We start from the raw sequence: 23,675 nt of genomic DNA, 5'->3' as shown, positions 1-23,675 counted from the left end.
TCCGATTGTTTGATGATTTTATTGTTTTATAAACATCTCGTAAGTATTGGGTCCAAGACACGAGTTTTCTTCCCCTTCACCGAAAGAGCCAGGATTAGCAGTCATTCAAACGCACGTTAGGGCTGAGAATCGCACGCTTAAGCAAAAATGGGCTACATTTTTTTTCTTATCTATGTGAACTTCGGCTTTTAAGATGGTGGTATCATCGACAATTTCACTGTTGCTATCTAATCGTACTCTTCGAGCTCGTGGTCCCCCTCGACGTCCAGCAGACCTGGTCATTTTTCTTTTTATTCAAAATTAGGTTTAAGAATTTATATAAATGCTCTGCGACTTATCAGAGTTTTAGTTTTCTTGCTTTACTAGTCTAAATAATTTAATAAATGCATGCTGTGTTAGAATGTCACAAATATTACAAATTAATTTGCAAATATTCTACGTTGCACAAATGCTGTATTCTGTTTATTACACTGTAAAATTTTAAGAGTTGCACTCACCATTTACTCCATTCAGAGCGCGTAAGCGTATTTAAACTGGTTGGCAGAATTAAAACAAGTGCTTGCACGTGGGCGATATGTGTTTTCAACAAAATTATTTTATAATATCTATAGTTGCCAACTTGGGTTCAGATGAAAAATTTATTCAACCGTTACTAAAACACACATTATATTTACATACATATATTTGACGTAGTATTTAAACTCCGAGGGAAAAGGAGGCGTTATATCTTTAACGTATATGTGCGTCTGTTTAATTGTGTGTCTCGCTTTAGAGTCTAAATGAATGAACCAATTATTTTCGGCTTTTTATTGCTACACAACTGTTGTAAGAGAGATGGTTCGAAGTTGTCCATTTATTAAGATTTGTTTACATATTTGAAAATAGGGATGATCCGTAAAAGGTGATGAATACCTCTTTTTGTAACATTTCGAATATTCATATGTTGTGGATACACAAAAAAGCTACTCCGAGCTATATATATTTTATTTTAAATGATTTAAAACTTTTTGTTTATCACTATAAATTGCGAATGGTTTGATATAAAATAAATATCCTAGTATGCCCGCAGACTGGTGTTTAGAATAAAGGCATTTTGGCAAGAAATGTTCAGACTCACCGTTATATTTATATCTTAAAATATAGAAATCGTGAAATGATTCTGATTTAAATGTAAACGTAAGAGGGTATAAAAACGAAATGTATTGTTCTCTCTATTAATGTTTTTTTTAATCTTTCAGAGCAAGTAAAATAATAACGAGTTGCATATGTTTATATATGTATATATGTTTATATGTGATTTAAAATATAGCTAAAAATAGAAAATTATACTTATTGAGGTATAGACAGCTAAGAGCCGACAACTATTTAGAATGAATCAGAAAAGGTCTTCGGGTATGATAATAAAATCTTACAGCTTCAAACATATAAAAGAAAAAATTCAAACTTATATATATATACATTGTGTGACTACAATCTTCTAACTAGAACTCCTATCTTTTCAGAATTGCTTTTGGACACACTAAGAACCCACCAAAAAGCGGCGTGCGATGAAGACATGGTGACGCTGATATGTCCGAGAGGCACCACGATCAGCATCCAAGTCGCGCAATATGGGGCCGCAGCATCGCAGAGCTCCTGCTCTCCAGAACTAGCGGAGTACCAGCCTGTAGCTGTAGAGGTTCTGGGAGATACCAGCTGCACATGGCCAAGCGCTTTGCAGGTGTGACCAATTATTATTAGTTAAATGAAGTATTTCTTAGATTTCACAACCCACTCTTTAACCTATAGTAATATTATTTTTGTTTGAATGAGCTTGTAGTAGGGGAGCCCAAGAGGGGATTTACTACAGCGTGGCAGATTTACGTAGGACATTGATGCTATCAATATCTAACGCGCTCGAGTATGTCCATGGCACAGTCTTTTTATTATTATTTTTTAAATTTCTAACACCTCCCTCTTAAAGGTATAACTCTTTTCATCGGTGGGGGAGGTGAGATTATATAAAAAAATCTTATTATTTATTCTGATGGGAGACTTCAACTCTTGTATCGATCAGCAGCAAAAAAATGAAGAACGAAATAGGTCATTATTGTTATCTCAAAACAGAGAGAGATGGAGCCAATTGGAGGAGGCTATACTCAATAAGAGGTCCTAAAAAAAATATATATTATGTGTGTGTATATTTTGTAAATTTTTCAAGGAATAAATGAGGCTTAATTATTATTATTATCTAAGCTTGGCACCCTAATAGGTCTCTATCACGTTCGAGTAAATCCCCATTTAGCATCGTGGGGGACTAGGGGACGTAGGGGACTACTATTGTGTCAGTTACTACTAGTCTATTCTTTAAAATCTTCTTTATTTTCATTGGGCATTTGTCGACACTAAAGGCCAGCGCAGACAACGGCTAGTCATTTATATATAGAATTTTTTTGTCATTATGATACATAAACACAGAATAATGGTACAGAGACTTCGTAAATGTATTTAACGTAAATTATAAACGATATAAAGATTAAATAATTATGAAAACACGTCATTTATTAAATTAAACATTAACGTTAAGTATTTGATCTTATCAATCTTATAGTGTGTATTGCATGCTGATTTTCATTAAAAAAAAAGGTGCTTAAAAATATTATTACGTGCAAAAAATTACTACGATTGACAGTCATTTTCGCGCTAATGATCAAATACTTATCGCACCTCAATATCGAATCTGATAATCATTTCACTATTTCATAGAACATGAATCCATATGAAATAACGGACGTTCCTAACCGCAAAACGCAGTACAAAACAACAAAATTTATACGAACGTAAATGGGATGGATATATTTGCGGTGAATACTAGTGTTTATTAGATCTACAAATTTGGAAAGCTATGAATTATGATTTTGTTAACTGCTTCTGCATATAATACAGACGTTATGATAAAATAGAAAATAATTTTTTATCATCATTGTATCGCTAAAATTTATGGAATTCATCTGTAATTCGGTGTCGTCGTCATTTTTAATAATCATATTTCATCTAAGTTTCTACGGTTTACGATGTTTTGTCTTTATTATACATAAACCGATTTTTGATAGATTTGAATTATTAGTATTTTTTCCATCCACCAAATTACCATCGAACCGTAACATTTAATAAAAAAGTTTTAAATGATATGTTTAATCTTGTATGAGTTGTTAAGGTTAAATAAATAAATCTCTAGTTAACCATCATTTAAGCTCATTTTAGTACTATTTTTATACTTTAAAGTGACGGCTAAAAACGGTGATGCAGTTATCTTTAAGGTCAGTCTCTAGTCCAATCACAGACGCGCTACACATTCTGACAAATCGGCCAATCAAAAACAATCAAATCATTGTATCGTTTTGTTTGTTTTACATTCTCAAACCCAGTGTCAATCAAGAAAAATATATAACTTTCAAATACTTCGAAAACGTTTATGCAATGTTAAAATTCTAAATGCACTACAAAGTATTGAAAAACAATATTGCTTATTTCTATTGATATGAAGATCATATAAGCGTATTTTTTGTAAATCTGAATCGACATTGTTCGACACCTCGATCAACCACATCAGTCCACGGAAGGTGCTATGCTTGAACATACACAACAAATTGATCGTAGCATTAATGTCGCTCCCGTCGTTGTTTTAGTGAAAGAGTATTTTGGGTAACGTAAAACTATAACTAAATTTAAATTAAATTCGGAATAAAGCGTGAAAATCCTCAAACTTTCACGTTTATATTATTATCAAAATTGGATTTCAATTAGTGCTATTTTGTTAAGCTTAGCAAACTGGACTATCACAACTCTAATGTAATTCGCTTCTTTAAAGTGAAGAAAATAATACGAGATCTGCGAGTATGCAGATAAGATAAAATTACTTTTGTAGAATATTATATATTATAAATTGTTGATTCTATTCCTGTTATTTAACACCCGCATATATAAAAATATAAGCAATCTATGACATTTGTAATCTGTGGAACGAATTCTTGGTACATATAAACAATAATCTGTGTACATGTATTTTGTAACAGTTCTTTAAATCTATACATTTATATTTTTAAAATTCTAAATTTAAAATTAATTTATATCGCATATCATGAGTAAATTATTTCAAAAAATATTATTTGTAGGTTGCCTTGACTGTTGCATGCAGATGCAATCTGCATTGCTAAATTTACACTTGTCCTTTGTGATTGTAACTAATTGAATGTTACTTTGACTAAAACTGTGTTAATTACTCCATATTAAGCCTTTAATTAATAAGCTTTACATATATTATCAACAGTAAATAGGATATTTCATTTGTTTATTGTTTGTAATATCAAATACAGTACACTGTTGAACACCGAATTGTAAATATTATTTACAGTGCAATTAGGAGTTGCCGCTTTAAATTTATTGATATTAAATACATTTAGGTTATGAAAATTGAATTTTCATCAAAAACATTTTTATTTATCCACATCGTTACACACTAGAAAACAATAAAAATATAACTTATAATAAGATAATGAATCTAAAAATGGAATGTTAAGAGTGTGAGAAAAAAAGAAACGAAAGTGATACACAATGATTACAAATATAAAGTTAAAGACCGGCAACGAATTCGCGAGTCTAGAGAGACTCGATATTGAGAGTGTCATATAACATCAGACAAGTCTCCTGCTCGTTTGTTCTATATAAAAAATAAAAACCAATGAAAATGCAGAAATCTATATCGTATTGAAATGACAATCAGGCAATGTCTACTCAGAATCGGCATACTAACTCATATTTGCAGTACTCCTTATTGCAGACGGTGGTGGAAGCTTGCCAGAAGAAACGCCAATGCAAGTTCCATACAAGTCCAAAGGCGTTTGGCGTGGATCCATGCCCTGGTTCTAGAAGATTCGTCGAAGTTGCATACAAATGCCGACCATGTAAGTTGACAAAGAAGTGTATTCGACGGTAAATCTTCAAACGAATGTGTAGTCTTGCTTCAACCTAAAGGGGAACCAGTCTAACTATTAATTAGCCTGAAGGCCCTAGTGTCTAAGGTAGAAGGGAGGCTAGGAGAGTACCGGTTAGAATAACCTGGTAATCACAAGTTAGGATATGACGTCATAGCAGTGCTTTTAGTCGTAGATTGTGGGTGGCATTGGGTGCCTTATTCAGATAAACAAAAGCCTAGGTGTCATGGACCGCGATCACTCTTTTTTTTTGGTCGTCCCTTAGGCTCGTTTACTATCCAATGAAATTCGAGTAATTATTATCACTAGCGTTGTCGGGAGTTTCTAGTATTCCCTTCCATGAAAACCCATAATTGATTTTATCTATATAAAACACCTGGGCAGGTTTATGACGAAAACATCGATGAATCAATATGAATTAATACCTAAATAACAGAGTAAACTTTTTAAAAAGCATTCCACTAGATCAAATAGAGAATATAAATAGGATATAGTTCCTACTTAAAATTCATCTCTATAACAAGTTATTACGATTGCAAATCCCACAGACGAATTCCGAAGCAAAGTGGGCTGTGAAAACGACGTGCTTCATTTGAGCTGTAACCCACACTCCCGGGTGGCGATATACTCTGCGCAGTATGGTAGGACGGAATACGACTCGATACAATGCCCTCAACCTCGAGGGATGAAGGAGGAAAGTGAGTATTTATTTACTAAGCGAGAATTCTTAATGGATTTCGTATTTGTTGAACACGAACTATATTTAACCTAATCCGTATACTCCGAAATAAAAATCAGTCTAATTATATTGCAAAACGGTATTTCATTAGCGTATACATAATTTGAAAGAAACAAACGAACGCTGTTATATTACTTATTTTTTTGTGACTATAATGATTCAAATTTTCGTTAAACGAGATAATTTTTTCCAAGGCCTTATTGTCTCTAAATTTCGTTAGTATCTTCTATATTTCCTTACTAATCGTTGCAATATGATATAATAATATTTTTAAGCCGAAAAGCTTATTTGGTCTAATGCACTAATTTACAAGTATTTTATTGTTTCACTTTATATTGTGTTAGATCTCACACCATACAGTTGAGAATCATACTTTTTTATAGAATACACACAGGACAGGGCAGGCAGGAGGCTCACTAAAAGTTAAGTCATAGCCCATGGACACTCTCAATGCCACAGGGCTCGCAAGTGCGTTGCCGTCCTTTTAAGAATTGGTACGCTCTTTACTTGAGTCCTCACTCTAAGAATGAAGTCGGAAGTGGCTCAACATAATTCGGGTGGAATTATGTTGAGCCACTTGTCATTATATGAAAAATATCACAAATACAACATAAACCATTATTGACTTACAAGTTACAAGTACATTTATTCTAAAATAAAAAAAGACTAGAGCCTGTTAAATATTAATTATTTAATTAGGCATAATAAAACATTTTCTCGAGGGTAGGAGGTAAAACTTCAAAACAACCAAATCAGTTCTGCAAAAATACCGGCTTATTTTATTATCCTCGGAAGACTCTCTTGATAAATAAAGTAATTCAAAGTAATGAGTCTACAAGTTTCCCGTGCATAATTTATTTTCTAGTATATACGGAACTTTAGGTTAAAGGGGACTTAACGATATCAAAGCAACCCTTTACGCATGCTTTATCAATCGTGAAGATAAAATCCTTATACATCTTTAGTTGAATTATATTCCTAAATTATCATATTTCTAAGTAAAATTAGGGCAAGCAAAAGCTTTTACAGTAATTATTGATATTGTATAATGTCATTTGTACAGATGTTATGGAATTTTCTACTCTTTTCTTTATAGTGGAAGGTAGAAGAGCAGAGTTGGCCTAGTGGAACCTACGATTTAGTCACTGTTATTTTTTTTTGTTACAGCTTGTATGGAGCCTTACGCAACTGAGACTGCAATGAGAGAATGTCACGGCAAAAGACGCTGCGTGCTATCAGCAGACAGCAAAATGTTTGGAAAACCTTGTAGGACCGGAAGCAGGACATATTTGAAAGTAGTTTATACATGCGGTGAGTATTGTTTACCTGTCATAATAACATAATTTTTTTTTACATTTATAAGGCTAAATATGTGCGCTAACCATTTAGGTTTAAAGGCTGGGCTGGATGTAAAAAATATTAATTCTAAAATGATTTCAAATGAGAATTACATCAAAATTTGAGTTTTTTTTATTGGCATCGAAAATCGTGGGATGTTGCTGGCTAAAAGTTTTACGATTTCCAAAAAATAAAACATTCTTTTTTTATTAATCTCAGAGGTAAAAAAAATTATGGCGTTATAACTATTACACCATTTTTTTATAGTACAATACCACTGAAATCGCGATAAAATCCCTAAATGGGTAATACGTAACCATTACTGAAATTTTTAATTTAGAACACCAAACATCGCAAAGTTTTAGACTTAACAGAATACAGCTTTAACCGAACAAGTGTTTGGGAATTTTTATTGTTATTTTCGCTTGTTTTTTCCCTTGACCCATGTCTGTTTAATATCTCCGGAATGAAGGAAGTTCGATACAGAAATGCTCTCGAAGCCTTAAAGTACACAAGCCTGAAATAAATTGTTGTTTACAACACTTCGACACGAGTTTACGTCAAAATATAAGGGGAGAATTAGAAATGCTCAGTTGAAAACGAGCGACCACTGGTCTGATATAAAAAAAGGAAACTAATGTTGTAAAAGGGGCATTATTATTTATATATTGACTATTTAAAGTTTAGATGATACATGGAGATGATGGCTGGGATACCCCATATGATATTGAAGATCGAAAAGTTATAAGTTTATATATATATATATATATATATATATATATATATATAAAGCATATTGTTTAAGTACCTATTAGATAAAATAATGATATTGTCAAAATAATTCAATTATCATCACCACTGTGGCTGTAAAAATCACTTAAGGTGTATACGAGCCACAAAACTTGTTAGAAATCGTAAAATTAGCCAATAGGAATCTTAGATTTCGATATCAGTAATTGATTATTTTTAATTAAAAAATACAGTAAATAAATCGCAATCTTTCTCCATCATGGAAGACTTTAAATTGATTTTAATGGTAATAAAAGAAAGTAAATTGCTTTGCGATAAAGGGTGCGTTCATTGAAAGTTGCGTGATATCTGCCTTTCTCGATTAATGGAAAATCCAAAACAAAAATATTTTCTTAAATTAAAGCCACTTTACGTATTGGTACGTAAACAGTCAGTTCCGTAGATTTTAATCTTTGTACTATTTCTGACGAAGTATTTTAAAAAATACTTAAGATAAAACGAGTTGTATAACTATAAAAAAATAGTATATGTTTTATTTACCGTTACAAATATCTTTAAAAATAAAAAGAGTATTTTCGTCCATTAGCGTAATATTTTTGCGTATCTGTAAAAATATCACGATGAGTAATTTTTAATGAATGCATTTCTTAACAAACATTGTCTAGACTCACTTATTATACACCAACGCATAGTTATTATCACATAATTTATTATTTTCCAGCCTTTAATAATTTAAAAATATCTCTGAATTTCAACTAGTTTAGCAACAATATCGATAATATGACCTAGTTTCGTGATATCAATATAAAAATCAAAGTTTATCCGTCTTGAAGTAGTCTTGTATACAAAAGCACTTAACGTTGCACAACTTTCCATAAATCGTACAATGTTTTCAAACTTAAACTATCTTATAATACTTTTAAACTTGCTGAGTGTGTTCCAACTTTTTCTCCATATGTTTATAAGCTCCTGTTTATTAAGACTGCAGAGTTGGTGCAGTGGGCTTTTTGCCTGTGCTAATATTATAGATATGCTGGTTAATCCCAATATGTGAATTAAAATCAAATCTTTTACTATTAGAGCCTATATTTGTTTCCAAAATTAATAAAAAAAAATATCAGTATCAAGCAGAGACAGTCTGCTGGCGTATTAATATTATGTGCTATCGACATGGCGTAAGTTATTAATAATATTTTGCGTTTACTAAAAATAATAGATATGACGATATTAATATTATATAAATTAAGTCCTTATACATAAATACATACAAAATATTTAGTATATTTACAATTCAACACGAAAATATACAGTATATTTACAATTTTCTTAATGCATCTAGTAATAATAAATATTAATAAAAAATTATAGAGAAAAATTATTTTTAATAATGACTATTCTTAAACATATACCCATCTTTTATTAAGAGTTCAATTCAATTCGAAATCATTTATTCATATAGGTAACACAAATCTGCTTCTAATTTTACATTTACTACCAGTTCTCAAATCAAGGGCGTAGAATCGAAGAGAAGAACTGGCAATAAACTCTCCGTCACTCTTTAGCTGTTAGCCATGTGCTTCTGCTGTGTTTTTTTGTATATTTTGGAAATAATTTTATTATATCTATTGGTTTTTGAACTGTCATAATCGCCAAAAACGTATTGGATTTGACATACAGTAGTCAAATTAAGCCAAGATGTTGAAAATACAGATTTATTTTGATTCGTCCCTTTAGCCAGATATAACGATAGATAATATGTATATTATAATTTTAATAACTAGGATTTTAACAGTCGGTAATAAATCAGTAAACGCTGAGACATCTCGGGCTCGTAGACAATCGTTAACACGCTTGAGAGCAATTTCAACCTAAGACGACCTCCTTAGCAGTCCTAGATAAATATAATATATTATTTTAGGCTATGGAGAAAACAAACGATGGACTGGACTACACAAACTAATTTTAATAATTACCTTAAAACAGCTACAATTTTGTCTTCTTAGTTCTTTACGTCTTGTATGTAGTGCCCCAAGTAATATTAAGAATTCGTCAAATTTACCATAATTTTATATACTAACAAACTACCAAACGTCGTTTTACCATGTATATTATTCAAGGAAACATTTTTTTAGTTCAATAAAAATACCTATCTACTGTAATAAAAAAATAGGGGTTAATCGTAGAGGGGTGACAATTAAGGGTTGTGTGTATTTAAATAATAAAAAAAAATGATTAAAAAGTATATTTTTTTCTTTTAAATTATCACTTAGGTGTTTGAAAGAAATATAGTAGCCGATTCTCAGACGTACTGAATATGCATTAAAACATTCATAAGCAACAGTCGAGCCGTTTCGGAGGAGTATGGGAACAAGCATTCTGACACGAGAATTTTATATATGAGTATCAACTAATGATATATTTTTATACCTACAGTTACCGTTACATATCATCTGTTCTTTCGGATCTGTAGTGTAAATGTTAGTCACATTTTAATAAGTTTCACACGGTAGTTGCAGCGTTTCAGACCAGTCTAAAATTGGATATGTAAATGTTTTTGTTAAAGCGTGTTGTCATTGTATGTATGTACATTTATATATATATATAGTTGTAACATTGAATCATTACTTTCATATCTGATTTATTATATTTAATTCTAGCTTTCAAACGGTCATAAAGCATTTTTTCAGTTACAAACCGAAAAAATAATTCCTTAAATAATGGGTGATTCAAAAAGTTTCCCTTGTCCTTATTTAGAATCTATTTATATATAACGTGTACAGACTGAATCATCAACTCAAGGGCTAACACACAGGGGTGAAAAACATGTTGGTTGTTACTTTTTATAACAAAAATAACTAGTAACATTATTGGAAATTCCACAGCTACAGAAATACCCGACATATTCAGAGGATCACGTTAGACGCGAGATAGTTTTATATAAATGAAACATTGTTATAAGGTAATGTTTAAAGCTTCGTTAACGCCCACAGGAAGACATCTTTGTTGAATGATCGCTGTGTTAGATAAGTCACTCGTCACACTGCTGCACACATTGCCACCAAATCTAAAACCCGAATAGTTTTGCCTGAAATTACAACTTAAATTAAGCAAAGCGTTCAGTGTGAGAAACATTCAGATTTTTGTGTATATATTGAATGAATAATCACTTGAACACACAAAAAATTTGGCCTTCACCTTGATGACTGGAAGTCTTCCACAGTCCGCTTAACAAAAAATTTTCTTTTGCGAACAAGTGAACTGTGGAATCGACTCCCGGTGGGGGGGGGGGGTACTTTCCTGTGAGATACAATGACCATTCACCAAATCTTTAAAGAAAAAGAATATTCCTTCATCAAATGCCTGCAACGCAACCACTTATATGGGTATCTATGAGACTGCTATGACTTCCCATTTTGGGCGTCTCAAACGTAACATTTATATAGTAATATTTTTTTTATATAGTTTGTTTAAATTTAACTAAAGTATGTAGGTACCAATTTGTTTTTGTTTTTGTTTGATAACTTTTTGCCATCTTGTAGGTAGGGACATGATCCCATTGCTATAGAAATTTTGGGGCTTCTGCTCCACTTTTTCAAAAAAATTCGTCCATTTTTCCGTCCGTTCGCGGCTTTCGTTGCTTTTTTTTCCTTTTTTGTAGTAAAATTTTAAAATGTATCGAACTTCTTCATTAGATTCACTCATCTTTACATTAAAAAAATAAATAAAAATCACACATTTTCCTAATTTAAACTTGGAATTATCTTCTTTAAAATTTAAATAATACCAAAACCATCTGGGTACAAATAGTATAGCCAAAGAGATTTTATTACAAGTTCGTACATACTATAATTCGAAAAGACTTTTTCCCCAACCTAATACGTATAATGCTTGATAATAACGAGCCTTAATCCTCAACCTTAAATAAATATATTTTATTACGTTAAATAAAATTGTTAAGAGATTGTTTGCAACGTGATCGTTTTTGTAATAAAAACATTTAGGAGAATCGTAAAATAATACTGAAAGTTAAACATATTTTATGGTAATACCCAGTTGTTAAATATTTTCTAGTTTACGACGTCATTAACGACCAGACTGAACTTTAGCAGTAAAAACAATTTTTTGTTTCGCGCTTCGAGCGAAAAGTGCCTCTTAATAATTATGTTTATATAATTCAAATTAAAATATAAGTTATGTATTTTAAAGCTTAAACAATAATACTGTATTTTTTAAAATAATTTAATTAATTATTTAGAGCTTGATTTAGCGCATGCCCTTTTCATGCCCACTTCGTACAAACAAGACTTCGTAAAACGGGCATATAGAAAATCAGTTGGTGATCCTGGGTTCGAACCTACGACCTCAGGGATGACCTCATGCTGAAGCCACTAGACCTACACTGCCCTGCCAAAGGAACATCTTTCCAGAATGAAACTAAAACTCTTAGCTGTAAAATAAATGATTGAAAACGTAAGATGATACCCGTGGGTAACTCAATTGTAAAAAATCCAGTCCGCCGGGCGTCGTAATACGTGACATAAAAACCGCTTCAAGAATCGTGTTCTTGTCTTGTTCAGACTTCTAGCTCTCAGTTGTCTAGTCTATAAAGCTATCGATTTTACTTGTGGAAAAATTTATAGAATTTGACGATTTTTCACAAAATCCTGTTACGTTATATCCATCCAAATACGTTTAGATCACGAGTAAGCCGGCGTGTTTTATACCCAAAATTGATGTAGTCTTAAATAAAGCAAGTTCCATTAAAACCCTTGAGAACCTAAGAGATTTACTTTCATACAAAAATCTGATAAATGTAATGTAACTTTGGATATGATTACTAAGCTTATATTCCTAATTCTTTCGACACCATGAAAGGATCAGTAAATATACCGTATAAAATAAACAGAAACCCTTTCTCAGAGAATACAATATATCATTTTCTTCGGTAAGTGACTGGTTATTTGAGACTCCGAACGTCCGCGATAATTGAGCTGGCGAACAAGAATAGATGTATAGAGTTGCAAGTCAGTGCGTAATAGTTGACAGACGTATGGGTTTCAAAGAAAATACAATATATTAATTAATTTTGTGTGAAAATGCTACTCCGAAATGTTTCTAAAATCTTGTAAATGTAAAGATATAATATATATATGAAGTGATTTAGTTTTTAAACTTCTCAAATAATTAAACACTTAAATAGCCGTGCGATTTTTTATCTATACAATGGAATTGAACTGTTTCATTATCGGACGTCGATCAAGATTACGAAATACCACCCATACCGCCTCGACGTCCGTCTTTCTACAACAAGCGTTTATTTGCTGCGCACTATGTCAAACCAGCTCCCACTGAAGCTTTTCCGAACCAATTCGACTTAGACCACTTAGAAATAGAAAAGAGCGCACCAATTATTAAAATGCCGGAAACGCACTCGTGAGCCCACTGAGTATCGACGGGTGACGGTATTAACATCAGGTGAGCCTCCTGTACAAAGGCCCTCTTCTATAAATAAATCCATGACGTAATAACAGATAAAGCTAATGATATGTAATCTGTATATCTCCACTCTAGAATCTATGGAGCTATGTAATAGATTGTGCTTCCACTTAGTTCGGCTTATGATTGGCGAGAGATTAATAAATAATAATTTGTATACCAGCAAACATAAACGTCTTAGTATATAATGAAATATCAATCGTTTTAGAAAGGTAACATTTTCCGTTGGATATAGATGATAATATGAAAATCTAAGGATATATATATACATATTATTATATTTTTAAAGCTAAATTTGTTTGCCTACTCATGTACTTTTTTGTTATGACTCAGTATGACTTTGCTGTGGAATGGAAATGGCTTCCACTATTACCTAGTTTGGAAACCAGTCTCCCAGCACCTTCTTAACTGTAATCGTCTTGTTTGTTTCAATTGTTATATGGGAGAAAATAAAAATAAAAATATATACTATGAATAGAACTAGCTGACCCGGCAAACGTCGCTTTGCCATGTATAATTTATTATTTCCACGAAACATTTTTTTTATTTCAATTAAAATAATCTATCTACTACTATAAAAAATAGGGGTCGATCGTAATGCGGTCACAATTAAGGGTTGTATGTATTTTTGTATGGCTGTATATCATAACAAAAATAAAAACTAAAAAATATTTTTTTTGGGGTGGACACCCCTTATCACTTAGGAGTTTTAAATATAGATAGTAGTCGATTCTCAGACTTACTGAATGTGCATAAAAAATTCATAAGCATCGGTCGAGCCGTTTCGGAGGAGTATGAATTATATATATATATTTAGAGTAAAATAATCCAGCTGTTAAATGTATTAAATTTTATTGACGTTTGTTTAGGCTCTATCCATATTTTGACGCAACATGTGGCACTACTTATTTCTATTTGTAATTATTTCTAGTAATTAATGACGAAAACTTTATACCTCCTATTGTAAGTTTAATTGAATTGAGCAGCAATACATAACACGGATTATTCAATGGAAAATCAAATACAGGGATTACATCTAATTAATAATGTGCTTAAAGGCTTAGTGACTTTGCAGGCCTCTCAGAGGTCGCGGGGTGGAATCACCTCCGGCTGTGCACCATCTGTTTTTTTTCTAACTGAAGGAAATCGTGAGGAAACCGTGATGCCTTAGACCCAAAAAACAATGGCGTGTGTCAGGCACAATAAATGATTCCGAAACAAATACAGAAATCTGAGGCTCACACCTAAAAGTTGTTGCGCCACTGGTTTTTTTTAAAATTAATAGCAGTGACACCGCTTAAACAGCAGTGTTTTTATAGAATAATGGGAAAAGGCGCCCATGGATATTTTCTCGAATTGGTTCAGAAATACTACAGCGGGCAGATGATAATAAATAAAATCCTCAATTAATATCCATTTCCATAGATTTGCATTTACATTTGAATATCAAATTCGGCGATATGAAGAGCTTGCTCTATGTAAAGTAGAGCTATGCAAGCTCTTCATATCGCCTACATAATTTTAAGCATATAATGGAGCAATAACGATATATCTGTTCCGGTACCAGCCAAATTACATCGGATTGGTTAGGCAGTGTGCTGAGGTGCATTAACTGAACATTGTTCATCTACGCCGCCTTTGTGCCTTATTGACCAATGGGATTTAATCCCAATCAAGTTTTGTACATTCGTTGAATATGCACAATAGACTTACTATATTACGCATTTTATATAGCTGGCTGGCTTTTAACCAAGCAATCCCGTCCTATATCAACAACGCAATTCATAAAAAGTCTAGTATAGTACTAGTCAGGATATAAAAACTGTTAGATAACATTTATTCCTCTTTTCAACTTTTTAATTATTTTGAATTTGGAACACGCTAATATTTAAAAAACTTCTGTCGATTTTGCGCCGTTTCACACATTTTTCGTGTTGATTATCAAATTGCAATATGGAATGGGGTGTTAAAGAAAATAGCATTGCAGTCATCGCCTTGCACAAAGTGGGTATGGAGCCGTAGGTCATATTCCAGACACTTTAAGAGCTTGGTATTAGCCGTATGTTCCGTAGTATCTATAGATACAACTACACTTCGTCTGTTGCTGTTAAAACTACAAAGGCTGTTCAAGCTGTTACAGCCAGAATTTGTCGAAACTCCATTAGGAAAAAAATCTTATCGCGTGAAATGAAGATTCCCGCTAGGACTCTGGTCGCATATTATAAAACAAGAACTGAAGCTCGGTGCTTATCGTCGATATAAAGGACATGCCCTAAATCAATATTAACAATTAAATAGAGTTGATAGATCAAAAGTCTTCTGTCGCGATAAAAAGCTCAGAAATATTGTCTTTACCGAGTAAAAAAATTTCACGATTGAAGAACACTACAATAAGCAAAATGAAGAAATGTACGCTCATTGTTCTAAAGAAGCTGCCCAAGTGGTCGAAAAGATACAACATGGTCGTCATCCTGCGTCAGTGATGGTTTGATGGGCAGTGTTTTATCAAGAAGTCACAAAACTAAATTTTTGTGAAAAAAGAGTGAAAACTTCAACCAAACTGTATCAAGATACAGTTTTGGATCATATTGTGAAACCTTTCAGCAATACACTTTTCAAAGTATACGTGGCCAACCAACGTTGCGGATTTTATAAACGCTGAAGGCCCGTTTATACAACCCTTTAGACTTTAAATGATGGTCAGCTTTAGAGGATATGGTCTGCTCTAAATGACACGGCGACATTGAGCCACTTAAAAATCTTTGGAGGAAGCAGTGGCGAAATTTCTCTTGGAAATAGTGCGTAAATCCATAGATCCGTGACCAAATTAAAGGCATTATTAAAAGCCAAATGTGACAATTTCCAATAGAATATTTTTGTTTACTGAGACTTTAATAAATATGTAGGTATAAATTTTAATAATATTACATTACTACATATAATGAAGAATATTAAAAAAATGCTTTCCATTTATAACAGAACTTATGGCTGGACTAGATATTTCAAAAGTGATTTGAAAACTTGGTTGATAAAATTAAAGTTCGTTAATTTGATAGTTTGTCTAGACGAGGGTGTGTCTTTGAATCGACTTATGTAGTTTGAAGTCATAAATATGATGTAAAATGCAGTTGGTCCTTTATTATTGAGCAATATAAATATTAAAGCAAATCTTACTAAGTGGTTAAAGTAATTATCAAAACGGTTTTAATAACAATAACATCAAAATTACAAAAATCCCTCCGTCCTGTTATTTAACATTTATAGCGGATTAATCTGTTTTCACAGACATATTGAAACCGATACCAGCTAAGTCACGTACGCAGCAACATCACTTAATACTGTAAAAATAAAAGCCACTTAAACCGAGTACCCTAAAACCCAAATCGCCCAACATCTAAAATTAACGTCCCTTTTTTGCTGCTAATAGCCCTCGGGCAATTTGAAGCTCTATTAAGTGGTTTTAAGGACTATAATCTGTTCTCAGTGCCTCGGACAGTCTTAAAGGAGAGATATGAAAGTGCCCCTGAAGAGGATGAGGTAGCCCATGCTGCCTACCCACTTGAGCACGAAGAACTAGGTAAGTGTATTTAAACATTCAAAACAAGATTTTAAAGAGATTGGCTAACTGCATTGATTTGTACGAACTTAAAAAGTTCGATGATTTCCATGATCCATGATCCAGATCCAGCCTATATGATAAGGCTAATGACACCTTCAGAACACGGCATATCTGTAACGAGATGGCTTGGTATATATACATTTCTCCGTCTTTTTCATTACAATTTTTTTAGAAAGCTTAATCAGATTTTTGGAATATCTAAGAGAATCTAGTTATAATTAAATTATTATACTAGCAATCGTTTAAAATATATTTTCTCAACAGGGTTTAATCTCTAATATCTTAACTGGTTAAAACAAAGAAGAGTTAGAATCAACTGAATTTCATAACGGAGACAAAATTCCATCGAACAATGTTATTTGAAGTCTGGAATGCTTTGCGATATTAACAATTTTCATAGAACAAATCACACAAGCTGATATTCCAAGCCGTCTTAACTACCAAAAATTAAAAATAGATGTCTGTCATATAATTTGTTTGACAGTTTTACTATTGTGCAAAAAGACTCCTGAGCATGGCAAATATCTTCAAATTACAGGAATTGATTAATTCAATATATCTTTTAATCCACGTATAATATAAGTACATAACTCTTTATAATAAATATAGATTTTCTATACATATATATAAAGGAATCTCTATTTCCCTTGGTCACGGCATCACGCGTGAACGGCTGGGCCGATTTCGCTAATTATTTTTTGTTGTGTTTGTTATTGTCGCCTGTTCCCATGTCGGAATACCAAAACGCCAGACAAACAAACAAATAATCTTGTATATCATAAAGCATTTTTAGTCAATTATACCAATTTGAAATCAATATTCTTAGTTAAGACAGGATAACGTCTGTTGGGTAGTTTGAAAATAATAATCAACATATAAATATGCTTTTAATCGTAAGTAACGGAAATTAAAAATTAAATATTACAAAAACAAAGCAGTTATATGTAAAGAAGTTTTGTTTAATGTTTTAAAATAAATGATGAATTTTACATTCACAACACAGGGATTATAGAAAACTTGTGCAAACAATATTCAGTGTTACTTAAGATTTGCATACAATATTATATTTTATGCTGTCGCAATCGTAAAAATACGTTCTCTGTAATACATGGGTAATCCCCTCCATCCATGGCATGTAGTTTGTTTAATGTAAATATTATTTCTATTTCTCATTAATTATATGTATTAAAGTAAAAACCAGCTCCGTTTCAACTCCGAGAAATTTAGGCTATAATTAAAGACAACCTAAAACAAATAAATATAATAAACAGTCATACACTTTTTAACGCAAATTATGGTTTAGATACATTTTATATATGTTCATAGTTTTTGTAGTCTTGAACATTGCTTTTAATTAAGCTTATAAACGCACAATTTTAATAAAGAAAACAAAAGATTCAGACTTCTTACCTTGTTCATTGCTAGAACCCATTTTATATTGCAGAGAATGTTACACTTAATTATAATAAGTAATTGTAATGTATATTGTTTTACAAGCTGTAAACAAATGCATATCTCTCCGAATATCTATAATAAATAAATTATAATCATATTGTTAATTATTTTAAAACGGTTGTGTTTCTGAATATGATATAGAGAGGACTTAAACAGAATTGATTATACTAGAAAAAACTACAGTCTGGCAATGTCTGATGTATGAGTAAAAAGCGAACTCCATTTGCTTAACAATACTCTAGGGCGAGGTTTCCGAGATTCCCTTATCGATACGAGCATCCCGAAAAACTATCGACGAATAAAATTCTAACATAAAAGAATTTAATATTTTTGTCGACTTCTGTCGTGTATGGTTGGAATTTAGTACATGTAGTAATATTCGATTTGATTTCAAATGATTTATGTGACACAAAACTTGGCGATTAAAAAGAGTGGCTGAGAGTGTCTTGCCAGTTCTTCTTGTCCGCTCTACGCCCTTGACTAGCGAACTGGTAATAAATGTAATTTAGAATCAATTTAACATCTTTTCTGTTGACGACCATAAGTGTACTTGGAGTTGAGTTGAGTAGACTATAAAAAGTACCTTGCTGCCATGGTTATTCAAGTGACATCCAATCCATTTTCCATCTTAAAGTGAAACATCTCACACAATCTAATCCTTCAATATTAAAATTTCTCATAGAAATATTTTACTCTAACAAGTTGATAGAAGCTTATATTTTCAAAGCTCGCTATAATCCTCTCATAATTTGTTTCAGTAGTCTTATTGATTTCCTTGCTTACCTCCTAAGGATTACGTCTGGGTGCAAATGGATTAAGGGATCAAATCTCAATGCTCTTAGAAAAATCATTTTCTCCGGTATAAGAGATTTTTATCTTTGGTATTAAAAAATAAATAGAACTTCTATTCGTTATAATTGAATATACGGTTTAGAAGACACTATAACGTATGCAACTTTTTTATATCGACACTGATTTTAATAATATGAAAATAATTACTTTTTGTTAATCTCGCCGTTGAGGATATTAAATTGCGTAGTTATGTCAACGGTTTAATAACGTTCTCTATGTTTGAAACGAAAATTATTATTAAACACTATATCTGTATTTGAATCTATAATATATTGGTCCCTGTATATGGCTTAAATAGCATTAATCTCTGCATCTCTGGAGATTAAAGTAATTTGAATTTGGATATTTGTTAGTAAATGTTTCAATGATCAAACAGATCCATCAAAAACTTTTTATGAAAATGTTGCTGTTAAAAAATAATCCGCGACTAATAAAAAAAGGCTTTATAGAAATAAAAACACGTGAAGAGCGCGAAACGCATTCCTTTCATTAATGTTAAAACGTAAATTCACTTCATGGGCTTCATAGATGATATTATGATGATGAATTTTAAAGAAATACATTCAATCCCTTGCTACGTTCAAGATTCAAAAACACGTCTTAAAAATATGTTTTGACAACCAATCTAATATAAACAGATTTTGAGTAATTTCTGAAATCTAGCCTTCACTAACTGATTATAAAAATTATTAATACTGATACTAGAATTATAGTAATAACTATACAACAAAAGTATTTAGTTTTTGTTTCCCGTTACAGTTATTTGGTCACACATTATTAATAACCTACAGTAAATGCTCTGGTAAAATAACTATAATGCCCGTCAAATAAACTTGCCAGTGTTAAGCAGACGTAGTTTTTTCTTACAAGAACGTGTGAGATGGAATTTCTCCACTACGCAGTCTGGTACCAACAAGACAAAACCAAAATAGAAAAAATATTTACATAATTTTTTTTCTTCAAACAGATGAACCTGGAGATAGATGGTGGGGAGAATCAGCTGTGCCTCCAGCGCCCGCTGTTGCAGCAGTTCCACCGCAAAGGCCGCACTCCAATAACACTACCAGAGAGGAACCATCCCCATCACCTCCTGGACAACATTTCACTAAGAATAGTATGTCATGTCGTTTATTAAGTTTGATTATGAAATGTTAAGAAATAAATAAATTCCAAAAGCTAGCCAAAAATCTATTTACAATTATAAAGCAATTTAAGTTTGAATATTAAATAATTCACATAAAATACTAATTATAAAATTAAAAAAAATATATCAGAATTTAAGAAATAAAAGACAAACGAATTTAAAAAAATGACCTAATCTATGATAATCCGTTCAATAATGCAATTATCATAGTGTGCCCTGAGCTTTGGCTTTAAACCTCGTACATCTTGATCATGATATTTTAAGACAAGTAGCCGCCTGTGAATAATATTTATAAGAAAAACATTTTATTAATCGAAGCCATTCAGTTGTTAATGCATTCTAAAAATATTGATTACATTATGCACTAGAAACTAACAAGAATTTGACAGTATATTTTTATCGCTAACGGCTAAAGATATCACAAACAGATTGTCGAAGTTAAAGGGGTTAAAGTTCTATCCCAAATACGCAAATTTGTTAAGCGATACATGATATATAGATTTACGTGCCGAGATGTTAGGGATAAAATGATGAATCTAATCTCAAACAGAACCGCAAACGTGCCCGTAAAATTCACAAAGTGACCCAAAAAGCGTCTGACTTGGATTTTGTAGGATTTTTGTTTATTTTTAACAATTTGGCCGTAAATGCTTAACTTATTTTTACCTTTAATGGCTTTAATAAAATCGTTTACCTTACGCCGTATCTCCGAAAACGTCCATCTATTTGAAATTTCGCTTTGAAGATTTCATAGAATTTTAACATAATTGAATATCGTAATATAGGCTGAAGAGTTTCTGTTTGCCATTTTGTTACAGATAGTTGGACAGTAATAGCGTAAGAATTAGTCAATAAAATGTATCTGTAAATGTAGATAGGCTAAACACAAAAATGTCTTCTTTTCATTTTGATACCTTTTTACATTATAATTAATGACTGACTTGTACCATTTCAGCAAGTGAATTCGACATTATGTACTTATACATAATCGGTGGAGTAACTGCCGTTGTTTTACTATGTGGAATCATTGGTGCAATACGCTGCATCATTTATAAACAAAACGCAGACCAGCCCAAGGGCCCAGACGTGTCAGCTACAACTGACATCCCCAACGGCTTCAACGACAGCATATCAGAAGTAGACAATGACATTAATATAACCAGTCTATCCGGACCAATCGATATGACCGATTCAATGAAGCAAGACATCCAAATCACCAACGTAGCCCTTAGTCCCAAAATCAATAGGTACGTCGGTCGTCCGGTACCTAACACGTATCCACACGTAAGCAGTAACATGTATGGACAGGTCGCAGAATTCCCTATTGAAATGCCGCTAAGAACTATGCCACATGGCACATTAGGTCGTGGAGTTGCGGTCAAAACTCTCCCAAGAGTTCAAGTGCAAACAGAAACAGATCCTAATACCAGGAGTTTATATCGCTATTCCAATGCACAATATTATTTCGGGTGACATCAAGATATCGGCCAGTGTTCGGATGTATCGAGGACTTACTGTTTCTAGATCGTGTAGAACTTATTGTCCTACTTTTAAATACAACTGTGATATTAATTGAAACTTTCCTATTGTGTTGTTCTCAAACTGAAGACACGGAAAAGTTCTGTTATGTTGCAACTTTCACATTAGATTCTTTACTGTTGCCAACTCTATTTGCTTCAAGTACTCTGTGGTTGCTATCTATTTTAGAAACACGATTTAATTAACTTGTTGTTAAATGTAGGTTATGTTGTTATTACAAATGTTAATTGCTATTATAAATAGTAACTCGTTTGATGAATTAATTCCCTGTTAATAAAGTTTATGTTGGAGGACTTTCTTTGTTCAAATCATTTTGTTTAACTAATGTAAACTATACAAAATGATTTTAATAATATAAAAAAGCTGTTATAAGAGTTTGCTTAAAATATAATAAATATATTACTTATCGTTTAAATAGGTTCTAAAAAAATATTTATACTAAAGAAATATAAAACGCGGTGCCTTTTTCGTGTCTTCTAGTTAGGGAACAATTATTGTATATTGAATATAAGAGGTAGATAATTATTAGACTGAGTTTGTTTATTTCTCAATTATTAGAACTAAAACTAAAAATCTATTGTTTAAAAACAAACATCCGATGTTTATGTTATTTATAAGATACTGCATCTTTTTTTGTTAGTACTGTCTTAACAAACGAATATCAACTTACCAAATATTTTATTTATATATTCTTTGATATTGATATTTCTTCTTTCTACGCTTTTCGTATACTTCACTAACATGTACCATGTAACATGTAACACTACTGTAATAACCTAATGAATGAATGACACGGGTAACGAAATGTAATTTAGAAAAGTTGAATCGGAATGACACGCATTAGGAGACAATTTGACATTGACAGATAACAGTTGACACTTAATACTTTATTGTTGTTCATGTCCATCTTATTTTATTAAAATGAATATTTTTGTAAGAAAAAAATAGTTTGTTTTTACAATAAATTACTTTCATGTCATGTCAGAGAATTTCAATATGTGAAATTTACAATTAGAGAATTGTGCGACATGCGCTGTAACCCAACAAAATTGACGCCAGTTAGTGGCACCTCACTATTTATAATAGCGAAAAGGATAGAGTAAGTCCTACTTCTTTAGCAATGTGTAAAATTTGGAGTTTCTATTCCGGAATATGTATTTCTTTTGGTTGGTACTTTACTCCATTACACTCCGTAATGGATTTCCGAAAATTAACTGACTTATTTAAAATATGTTAAAAATTTATTCACCTAAGGCAAAACCAAAAAACTCTAGCAAATAAAGTTGTCGCTGACACAATATGTAAGTAGTAATCGAATAATAACAATTAAGTCGGATTTTTATTTCATTTGCATCTATTTTGCAAATTAGTTATAAATACACAGCGAGTGATTGTTAGTATCGATGTATGTTTGTCCATATCGTTGTTTTAAATGAATTCATTATATTTTTAATCAAAATAAATGATTTTCACTGGTATTATTTAATTATTTGAATTCCTATCCTATATCTACCAATAAAATATGATTGTACATATTTTATTGGTCAATATAAAAAGTATATTTTTGTACCTTTAATAAAGTCGAACATGGCTGTGGGTACTGGCAACTAGCACCGCGCTATATTAAGAAAATAGCTATACCATGCCAATCAAATCATTACCATCTAATGCTCTCAAGAAATGTGAACATATTTTTAAAGGCAAAGTGTTCTAAGATTATATGTTTTAAGTTACTAACATATAATATGACATAGTAAATATGTAATTGCT

General features: G+C 31.9%; 1 protein-coding gene across 2 annotated transcripts in view; it reads left to right on the top strand.

Moving 5' to 3' along the window:
• The window catches only part of LOC123711894, a 65,039-nt gene extending 41,742 nt beyond the window's left edge, over window positions 1-23,297 (top strand). Inside the window, exons 3-9 of one of the 2 annotated variants that reach the window (XM_045664745.1) lie at window positions 1,503-1,720; window positions 4,820-4,943; window positions 5,522-5,671; window positions 6,880-7,023; window positions 16,781-16,873; window positions 20,190-20,336; window positions 21,322-23,297. In XM_045664745.1, coding sequence (XP_045520701.1) covers window positions 1,503-1,720; window positions 4,820-4,943; window positions 5,522-5,671; window positions 6,880-7,023; window positions 16,781-16,873; window positions 20,190-20,336; window positions 21,322-21,839 — 1,394 coding nt within the window. In that variant the 3' untranslated portion in view covers window positions 21,840-23,297. Of the gene's footprint in view, window positions 1-1,502; window positions 1,721-4,804; window positions 4,944-5,521; window positions 5,672-6,879; window positions 7,024-16,780; window positions 16,874-20,189; window positions 20,337-21,321 lie in introns of both variants that reach the window. The other variant, XM_045664744.1, reaches the window with a different exon arrangement.
• The last annotated feature ends 378 nt before the right edge of the window (window positions 23,298-23,675 follow it).

This window comes from Pieris brassicae, chromosome 7 (assembly GCF_905147105.1).
Source record: "Pieris brassicae chromosome 7, ilPieBrab1.1, whole genome shotgun sequence".
NCBI classification, from domain to species: Eukaryota; Metazoa; Arthropoda; class Insecta; order Lepidoptera; family Pieridae; genus Pieris; species Pieris brassicae.
The sequence above is the reverse complement of the archived record's forward strand: the minus strand, read 5'-3'. Positions and strand labels throughout refer to the sequence as shown.